Consider the following 11,310-nt stretch of genomic DNA (forward strand, 5'->3'; position numbering starts at 1 on the left):
ACAGTGCTCAGGTCTGTGACCCTATATACCACAGAATCACCTCTTGTCAAACCTAACTTAAGACCATATGATTGATGCCAGGATCAAAACTAGGACTTTGCACAAGCAAGATATATGCTCTGCCATTTTGACTATAACCCTAGCCCTACTACTATTGCTATTTTGATAGTTTAAGTTTAAATTGTTAAATTCATCTTAAAGATGATTAAAGTTAGAAATATCTTTAACTTAAAAAACATAAAAACGCAATGTGATTTCCAAACTTAAGTACCTTAGTATTAATTGATCCATTAATTATTTTTGTAAATCCCATTTTTAAGGGGCCCGAGCGGTGGTGATGTAATGACATTTTAAAGTAGAATTCTTTCAGTTGACTATAATTTAATACTATGTCCATTTTTAAAAGTATTTGTTTTACTTTAAGATTATACTATTACTGCCTTGGGCATTTCTCCTTGCTTGGGGTATGCCAGGGATCAAACTCAACGTCAGTCCTGGGTCAGCCAAATGCAAGGCAAATGCCCTACTGCTGTGCTACCACTCTGCCTGATACAGTTATTTCACAAACTTTATATGCACTTTATTTTCCTTTTTTCACAGGAATTAGATTTAATTAAGTGGTATTGGGGTAAAACCATTTTGAATCATAGTTTCAAGCCTTATCATTGTATCTTCATTACTCCCATATGAATATTTACAAACATACATTATAAACAAAGACATCAGACTCAAATGTTTTCTGTCCTGGTTTCTGTCCCTGACACTGAAGAAAGTACAGCAACAAAAAACGCTAAGGAAGCAGCACAAGTTAAAAATACCTTTTTTCTCCCTCCCTACCCCACTACAAGATAGGACTTGATAATTTGAAGCAGATGCAAGCTTGATACAGATGTAGCATAGTTTATTTGTATCTTAAATTTGTAGGAAAATCTACAGTGATGGCTATATGATTTACCCACTGTTGTCTTACTTTATAAAAGCAGCCCTGATTTTAATTCTCCAGATTCTCTGTCCAGCAATAATACTGTCAGATAGGAATACTATTTAAAAAGTCTTCTCTAAAGTGGATTTTTACTTTTTATTTGTGTCTATACTCTTAAAATAGGAATATGAAAAAAATAGTATGATTATGTAATGGAGAATTTTACTTTATGATAACTTAAAGTCCTTTCCGTTATAAAATCTATAAATAATGATTTTCATTTGCAAATTGATTATTTTCACTCACTGTTTTTGTTTATGGTTTTCACTCAGTAAGTACTGTGATCTCACAGATTTTTCTTGATTTGCCAAGAAACAGGGTTCCCTCCCCCCCTTGGTTTAAAAATCAAATATTTTGCTCCTAGAATCAGATATTTATTTGTATTCTAGACTCATATACTTTTTTTAGATTCAAATGAGATATAGCTGGAATTACCTAGATTCAAAAAAGAATTTTTAAGGCTCCTTTGAAAATTTCACTTCTCTACTAAACAAGTTTCTCTAACCTACCTCCCTCCCTCCCTCCCTCCCTCCCTCCCTCCCTCCCTCCCTCCCTCCCTCCCTCCCTCCCTCCCTCCCCGCTGCTGTCTCTTCACCTTCCCTGTCCTGCTTGCTTTCTCCTCCTTACCCAGAATGGCCCACAGCTCCCTCTCTACCAAGCAGCATTACTTCATCAGTTCTAGGCATTGAACTTGTTCCTTATGGTTCATCCATCCTCATTGGTAGTGGCTCTCAGGCCTAAGCCCTGCTTGGGTGGTGCTCCCTCCCCTACCCCCTACTTATTATTTTTTATTTTTTCTTTCCCCATATTTTTATTTTAAATATTTTAAATTTGTAGAAAATGGAGTGGAGGGGACTTGAATGGACATTGTTATATCCATAACCCATATTCACCTGCCATCATCTCTTTGCCACATTTTTGAGCACTCTGATTGTCATACCCAATCCTCTGCCCTTGCCCCTTCATGTGTACATATTTGCTTCGAATTTAATTTGCAGGCATATTCCCCCCAAAAGGCACACATCACAATATTTTCCTACATAATTGTTATGCCATTAACACAAAATGAGTAATTCTGTACATCTAAATACCACCCATAATTACATGTTCTCAGTTGTCATTAAATGGTTTTCAGACTTCTTAGTTCTGGGTTTCAATTACACTGATTTGTAGATCTCTTTAGTTCTATTTTTTCTTTAATTTTTATTGTGGCCAAAGTGAATTACAAATTTTTCACAGTAAGGCACATAGTGACAATGAATGAGAGGCACTCCCACCACTAGCGTTGTCCTCCTTCCATCCCTGTTCCCAGCATGCAACCCATATCTCCCTCCTTTACCCCCCATAATGCTAGTGTAACTGATCCCCAATTGTACAGCTTGTTGATTGGATGTCAGTTTTGTTGTCATTGACTTTGGATTTGGTATTCATGTCTGAGCATTTTTTAATTTCCACTTCTTTAGTTTCATATATGTATTTTTTATTTTATTATTTATTTTTTTTTTTTTTGGTGATAAGGAGGCATACCTGATATGCTTAGGAGTGACTCCAGGCTCTGCTCTTTTTTTTTAAATTATCTTTACTTAAACACCGTGATTACAAATATAATTGTAGTTGTATAATTACAGTCATGTTAAGGAACACCCCCCTTCACCAGTGCAGGATTCCCACCACCAATTTCCCAGATCTACCTACTCCCCACCCCACCCACACCTGTACTCGAGACAGGCTTTCTTTTTCCCTCATTCATTCACATTGTTATGATAGTTTTCAGTGTAGTTATTTCTCTAACTGCACTTATCATTCTATGTGGTGAGCTTCATGTCATTAGCTGCACCTACATGGGAGGATGGGGGGAAGTAAGGGTTGGGACTGAGGCAGTAAAATATTAGAAATGAGCTTTGTAGAACAGTATCAAGGTCCCAATACAAGATGGATATTATGGATATATAGAATATATGCACACAATACTATCAATATGAAAACAAAGAGAAAAAATTTCCACTGACTGTCCCAATATAAACCAGTGCTAGAACAGCCTGGCCTCCTCCCAGAGCGCATTACCATTAGTGTAGGGAGAGATAGGGGGAAACCCTGTTGACCCCTATAGAGTCCACCTAGACCAGTGCCCAGGGAAAAACTGAAGTCCAAGAGAGAAAAACCCTATACCTGGCAAGAGCTGGTCTCCAGAATCAAGGACGAAATTGGAAGCCAGATGTCTGCCCGCCCTCCTGGCCATGCACCTTCCCCCTGCAGTACGGAGGGAGGGGGGAACCTGAGGACCACTAAGAGTCCACCTGAACCCACTTCTGGTTATCTGAGCTGGCACCCAAGGAAGGCCTGGAGTCAGGGGGAAAAGACAAGGATGGCTGGGGGGCTGTCAAGCCTCCCAGCACTCCCCAGGCTAGGGAGAAAAGCTCTGGTATGGGGCCTCCCCAAACCGTATACCTGGCAAGAGCTGGTCTCCAGAATCAAAGAGGAAACCGGAAGCCAGATGTCTGCCCGCCCTCCTCCCCATGCACCTCCCCCCTGGAGTACGGAGGGAGGGGGGAACCTGAGGACCACTAAGAGTCCACCTCAGGCTCTGCTCTTAAGTATTATTCCTGGAGGACTCAGCACACCTAATGGGATGCTGGAGTTTGAACCTGTGTTAGCCAAGGGCAAGGCAACTCCCTACCGGCTGTGCTCTCTTTCTAGCCCCAGCTTTTTATATTCTTAACCAGAACAGTACCTTTTACCTTTCGATTTTTGCGCCATACGCAATAGTGCTCGGGGCTTACTCCTGGCTTTTCACTCAGGGATTATCATTACTGGTGCCACTCAGAAAACCATACGGAATGCTGATTATCAAACCAGGCCCCGCTTACAATCTCTCTGGCCCCTCCTTTTTTTTATGACGCTGACCTTTTTAAAGAAAAGGCATTGTTCTGTTTTAATAGTATAAATGCAACTTACATTTGTTGGGGGCCACACCGGGTGACACTTATGGGTTTACTCCTGGCTATATGCTCAGAAATTTGCTCCTGGTTTGGGGATCTTATGGGATGCCAGAGATCGAACTGAGGTCCATCCTAGGTTAGCCATGTGCAATGCAAACACCCCTGGGTTCGATCCCCAGTGTCCCATAAGGTCCCCAGAGCTAGGAGTGATTTCTGAGCACACAGGAGTAACCCCTGAGCATCACCGGGTATGGCCCAAGAACAAACAACAAAACAAACAAAAAGAGCTCCTTTGTGTACTCAAAAGGGGGTGGGGGGAGATAGCATAGTGCTAGGGAGTTTGCCTTGCATGCATTCGATCCAGGACTGATAGTAGTTCGAATCTCGGTATCCCATATGGTCCCTCATGCCTGAAGCTATTTCTGAGCACAGAGCCAGGAGTGGCCTGAGTGCTACTGGGTGTGACCCAAAATCAAAATAAATAAATAAATAAGGTACACTACAGAAATTATTATGATCATTGATGAGAGGTACAAAATAATTACTAAATTGTAGAGTTCCTATAAGTGACATTCTGGTGTTAATTTTGAATTTCTTAATCTAATGGTAATTTTTTTAATCTGGCTAAGTCTTATTAGATAGGGGGTATTATTTTATATACCTTCAGTAATGTTTAACCTTGGATACAGGAAGATAAATTAACTCTTAAAAGTCACAAGAACATAAAATATTTGTAAACCATTTTACAATTAAAGATAACTAGTTACCAGGACTGGAATGATCCTACAGGTAGGACATTTGTCTTGCATACATCTGACCTGGTTTTGATTTCTGTAACTCCCATCTCCTGCCTGAGCACCACCTAATGTGGCCCAAAAACAATAAAATAGAGCTATCTAGGAGGCATTTTTCTTGTAGGCAGAAAGAGTCAGTGTTGTACAAAAATTAAGTTTATTTATAAAATTAAACTTGTATTTAAAAAAAATATAATAGGAATGTAAAAATGACAGATTTTCTATGCTGCTAAATTAAACACTTTAATATGATTACTTGAATTATGTGTATATTTATTCTGAAACATTTTATTTCTTGTGGTATGACTAAATCATTACTATTTTGTTTTTAACATATATTTGCTACTGTATGCTAATTGCATGGTTCATGTCTGCTTCCGTTTTAGTTGCTGCCAAACAAGGTGAATCTGACCCAGAAAGGAAAGAAACAAGGCAGAAAGTAGATGACGACAGGAAACATGAAATAGAAGCTGCTATAGTGAGGATAATGAAATCTAGGAAGAAGATGCAGCATAACGTTTTAGTAGCAGAGGTAAGGATACTTTAAGACTCAGTATATGCAACTATGCAAGATTAATTTAAAATTAGAAAACAGAGATAGCATGGAAGTAGGGCATTTGCCTTGCATACAGAAGGACAGTGGTTCGAATCCCAGTATCCCATATGGTTCCCCAAACCTGCCAGGAGCGATATCTTGAGTGTAGAGCCAGGAGTAACCCCTGAGCGTCACTGGGTGTGGCCCAAAAAAGGAAGAAAAGAAGATGATTAACAAATCATAGATAACACTTATAAAGAGCATGGCACTTTAGAGGTGAAGAGACTAGCAGAGCAGAGTTCTGAGTGCAGCCAGATGGGTCCTCCTTAACCAAACAAAACAACCCCCCACCACAGAAATAAAAAGTAATGATAAGCATGACATTTAATAATGAATAAGCAAAATACTGAAATATGAGCATACTTTTAAGAACTTCTATATTCATAATATATGGGGAGTGTTATCATATGAAATTCAAAGTTTTTGCTGCTGTTTAATACTGTTGGTTTCTGTTCTGGAGCTATACCCGCTCAGAGGTTATTCCTGGCTCTTCCCTCAGAAATCACTTCTGGCAGGCTTGGGGAACCTTGTTGGATGCTGGAAATCTCACTCATTTGACTGCATGCATGGTCTGGCCCCCATACTTTTATAGAAAAAAAAATTTTTTTTTTAATATTTGGGCCATGCTAAGTAGTGTAGTACTCAGGGCTTACTCCTGGCTCTGCATTCAGAGTACACTCCTGGCAATATTTAGGAAACATAAGAGATACTAGAGATCTAACTGCATGCAAGGCAATTACTCTGTCTGCTGTACTATTCCTCCAACCTCCAACGCTCTTTTTTAGTTTGTTTTGTTTTCAAGGATTATTCCTTGCTCTGTTTAAGAGTCACTTCTAATGGCGTTGGGGGACCATATGGGAAGCAGGGGATTGAACCCCCACCCCCATTCAGCCTTGTGCAAGGCTAGTGCCCTACTTACTGAACTGTCGCTTCAGCCCCCAAAGTTATTTTTTAAGATACATGATTATTGCTGTCTATTAAGTTTTTCCATCTTGTAGATCAAGAAATATAGGAATGGAAGGTGTATTGAAAGGCTATTAAAAATAAGAGATTATGAAGCCTAAATTAAACATTAATAGAGCAGAATAATGACAAATGACATATAATTGGCAGAATTGAATTGATGCTGAAAAGGGGGGAGAATTTAAGATGACTTGCAGTTTCTACCTTGATTGGCTAGAGGGTTGTCCTGTATAGTCAGAGCTAGAGGGACTATGTGCTGTTTGTCGATGTTGACATATGCCATGTGACAGTAGGAGGAAAATTAGTGTGTGAGTAGTCGGCAATTTCACACTGAAAAGACCAAATTAAGTATTTGAGAAACCTTGGCACGGTTTGATTGGACTGATGAGAGTGGACATGGTTAGTTGTAGGAAAAAGCAGAGAGTGAGTAAGTAGTATTATAAGATGAAATACACTATTGAGGGTTTCAATTGTTTGTTTTATTTGAAAAGATATTGAACATATTTTGTCTAACTTGGAATAAAAGTAGATTACTTTAAAATAAAAAGTCAGTGTTGAGCTCAGTGACAGAAAACATGGCCCATAAGGCTTCCCAGCACCACCAAATTGAGTGGGCGTGGAGGGTATAATAAATGGATCATTGATGTAACAAAGCTTGATTTAAGAAAAATGAGAGCATTATTTAGTCATTGGTTGTTTTCTTTTGTATGAACCTTTTCTGTTTTTATGGGGGTGGGGGGTTAGAACACAATTTATTCCTGGCTCAACTCTCAGGAATCATTTATGGTGCTCAGAGAACTCCATGAAGTTTTAATCCAGGTCAGCTATGTGCAAAAGCAAGAACTTCATGTGTTGTACTATCTGGCTCCTAGAGTAGTGTACAGACAAGAACTATTAATAGAACACAGGTTGATTGTAACGTTAATAAATGTTTTGAGGGATTAAAAAATGTTTTGAATATACTTCTGCCTGGGAACATAGATCAGGATACTGGGGTCTAATCAAGTATGTATACAAGTTTAGATGAATATTTGTAAGATGAGAGAATCTGAGGAAATGAATTGAGGAAATGGCCTTTTTTTCCCTTGGTAATATAGGATGTAGAGTTATGCAGTAGGACTTAGATTTAGAAGCATAAAGAGACTAAAATTTGAAAGACTATATGTCATAAGTGACAATCAGGAACTTGCTGAACTTGAATTTAGAATTGTGCAGTATTGGTGTTTACCATAGTTAGCAACATAATATTTTAATTTTTGTTGTTTTGCTTTGTAAATAGCTATAGATTTAATGTGTTTGCGTTGTAGTGAATGTACAGAAATAGGCAGTGGGTAGGTCATACTGTATTTTGTTGCATCTGGTTTACAAAGAACTGTGGTCAGTTTTAAATGATAGATTTGAACAAATAGTTGTTTTTGGATTAAAAACCTTGAGGAATATACACACATATTCTAGACCCTTAAAGTGGTTCGGCTAAAGGAAGTTGATAATCACATGGAAGAGAAAGGATCAGAGATGAGAGATCTCTGGTGGATTGAAAACAAATTTGTTGTGTTGGACTGCAGAGAGGCTCATAGACACTGAAAGTTAATAAGCTCAGCTGGAGAAAGAAATAGTGATGTTTCAGATTTCAAAGAATGATTCTGATTTTGGGAAATGAACTAAAAAGAAGCTGAAGAGAACTCACTTTTTAATTTATGTGGATAGTCTTCAAGATGGCAGGGGTAGGTTCATAGAAAAGTGGATTTTGGGTTCAGAATAGTTTAGATTTTCATCTGTAGCTACTTGCTATCTTTACTACTTGTATGTCAGTTTTCCTCTTGATGATTTTCTTTTCTTTTTTTTTTTTTCTTTGTTTTTTTTTGTTTGTTTTTTGGGTCACACCCAGTAGAGTTCGGGTTACTCCTGGCTCTACACTCAGAAATTGCTCCTGGCAGGCTTGGGGGACCATATGGGATACCAGGATGTCCTACTGCATGCTAGGCAAAACACCCTACCTCCATGCTATCTCTCCGGCCGCTTGGTGATTTTCTTGATGTGTAAACTGAGGCAACGTACTGTCAGTGAAGAATGTGAATAAATTGGATCAAATTGGATCTTTGGCCCCACATTGCCCCTGAATATATAAGATGTAGCCCTAATGTCCTCCCAAGCCCCTAAACTTTGGGTCTGCAGTGACCCCTTGGGCTCCCAAGCACTACTGGGGACATCCACCTTCACACACCCAAAAGTATATCATAGAAAATGATGAACATGGCATCATTAGTTAGAGGACATAGTGAGTTTTTACCTTTCACTTTTTGCTGAGGTTAACTGATAATTATTGATATAACTCCTAGAAAGAAGTAATGGTATTTAAAAAAGAACTACATTGTCACTGTTGACCAGGGATTATTTTAAAGCATTACATTTATTGTATATATTAATTCATTTGATATGCAAGGCAGCCTAATGAGGTTAAAAATAACTCAGAACTATTAAGTTTGAGAGCTGGAACATGAAAATAGGTAGTACAGACCGAGATTGCTTTTAAACATGTGATTCCCAAATTCTGTGAATTGGGACAATTATCCAAGGGTCAGTAGATTATAGCACCAAAATAGTTAAGCCATAGGAAATATATTATTACTATATTTCATCTATATCAGTTACTAATCTATCTAGTATTCATATTTTACATGACAAGTATATTTTTGCCACTCCTGTTTTCAAATAAAACATTTTAATTTTTCTGTACTTTTACCTATGGTAATCAAAGTTTGAGTCTTAAAATGACTTAGTGCTCTATTAAAGGTAAGAGTGTTTATGTGGATATGTTATGTTACCATTATTTTGGGGGTAGGAAGTAGTCTGATTTTCTTTTTATTAAACCTTTAGGTAACTCAACAGTTGAAGGCACGATTCTTACCAAGTCCAGTTGTTATTAAGAAGCGTATTGAAGGACTTATTGAAAGGGAATACTTGGCACGAACACCTGAGGATCGCAAAGTATACACTTACGTAGCATAAAATGCGTTCAAAAATTTGATTTATTCTTGGACTGTACTCTTCGCATGGACTGGGAAGTTCTTTTAAATCATTAAATATTAAGACGACCATCTCTTCTATTAAATTACAGTACGTGTTCTAGACCATTCAGATCAAACCTTTACTCCCTTTGAGAGTTTTCAACATCAGTTGATTGAGCTTTGGGCTTTTCAACGTATATCCCTGTAGAGATCATCTTTACAGTTCCTCGGGAAAATGTGAATGTGCCGCGTTTTGTTTTCAATACTGTATGAAAACAGGAAAAAAAATAAAACAAAAAATTTAGAAAATACAGCTCATTAAAATAAAATTGTTGAATTTCATTTCCCCAGGTCTTCAGTGTTGATGTAAATGTGTTTTTGTAGTGTTGCTTAGCACTTTGCGCATTGTATAAGTTGGGTAACAAAAATGGTAAAAGATAAGACACAGTTCCCAATTATCTTGTTCTGCTTAAGACATTTCTTTAGCTAGTCTTGTTTAATTTAAACATTTGATAAATATACAAAGACCCAAGCATACGATTTGAGCATGCTTTATTCTACCACTTGCACTTACTAATCTTAATAGCCTTATTATGACCAGGAACCTTTGTTTTGGGCTCACTACACATTGATTTGGTTTTTTTCCCTATTGTAATTTTGAGATTTCCCAAATAAGTATTATATTGATTAGGTTTTGTTCTGCTTTATCTCTATAAAAGAAAATATTTTAGTATGTATAAATTGTATAATAATTTTTGCTGTTGTACTCACTGCTAATAGTGGATTGTATAGGGCGGTGTTTTTATTTCATTTATTGTAGACAAAAATAAATGAATTTAGTATACACGTACCCACTAATTCAAGTATGTCAGAGCACAAAGTTGGCAGCTGGTTATATTTAATTCAGCCCCTTTGAAAAGCACACACAATCTATACTTTATTTATAAATATTTTAGATTTTCCTTATCAAGTATGTGTTTTGGTGAAGCTGGAGTGCACCATTCATTTTGTTTTAAACTGCATTCTCAAGATGCAATAACTATGATTACCTTGATATTTTTTAACAAAATCTTCAGTTCTTACATCTGTTCGAAAAATAATGAAGCAATATTTTTCAAATCTGATGATTCTTGGGTATTTAGTTCTTGTCCTCCAAAGAGTCATCGTCTCATGTTTTCTAAGACGTGCTCTGTGCTGAAGATTTAATGTTAGGTATCTTGTGCTTCCAACTTTGACCAATGTTTTTTATCTGATCTGCCAAGAATTATAGTTGCTTTATTTCAACTTGAGAGTATTTTTATCTTCAACTTAATTTAATTTAATTTTGTTTTTATAAGACAATGTTTCAGGTATGTAATTGGGGCAAACCACTATAGATTTCTGTTGAATAGAAATATGAAATGTTACTAATAAGTTCAAATAACTGATCCTTCGTTGACTATCAATACTGTTGGTACATTTATTAGAATGTATGTCTCGAAAGATGGTATCTGTTTAAATTTATGGTCAAGTTACGATTGAATTCTAATATGGATTAAAAACTCCATATAAATATTTTTCCCCATGCGTCTTGGGTTATAATTTTCCTTTTACACTTGCAAATATGCTCTTGCTCCATTAATTTTGTCTCTGCACTGTAGAAATTATAAGCCTTATGCTTTAATCTCTACATTTTCCACTTCTACATGATGCCATTAAGATACAAATGAGAGCTATTATTAACATTATTCTCAGGATTTTTCTTTTTTGGGGGGTTTTGGAGTCACGCCTGGTGGCGCTCAGGGGTTACTTCTGGCTCTGCACTCAGAAATTGCTCCTGGCAGTCTCGGGGACCATATGGGATGCTGGGATCGCAACTGGGTCCATCCCGGGTTGGCCGTGTGCATGGTAAACATCCTGTTGCTGTGCTATCTCACTCAGGCTCCTATTCTCAGGATATTTTTACCAAGCTCTGGGTCAGTTGTAAAACAGGAGATTCTCACTTTTCTGTTTTTAAAATGATTGTCCTATTGTAAAATATATCTTTATG

At 37.4% G+C, this 11,310-nt stretch overlaps 1 protein-coding gene across 1 annotated transcript in view; it reads left to right on the forward strand.

The window, feature by feature from the left end:
• Positions 1-10,835, forward strand: part of CUL3 (cullin 3) — a 128,099-nt gene extending 117,264 nt beyond the window's left edge. The window contains 2 exon segments of the mRNA XM_049768155.1: positions 5,102-5,247; positions 9,151-10,835. Coding sequence (XP_049624112.1) covers positions 5,102-5,247; positions 9,151-9,282 — 278 coding nt within the window. The 3' untranslated portion in view covers positions 9,283-10,835.
• Positions 10,836-11,310: the final 475 nt, after the last annotated feature.

This window comes from Suncus etruscus, chromosome 2 (genome assembly GCF_024139225.1).
Source record: "Suncus etruscus isolate mSunEtr1 chromosome 2, mSunEtr1.pri.cur, whole genome shotgun sequence".
In the NCBI taxonomy this organism is placed as follows: domain Eukaryota; kingdom Metazoa; phylum Chordata; class Mammalia; order Eulipotyphla; family Soricidae; genus Suncus; species Suncus etruscus.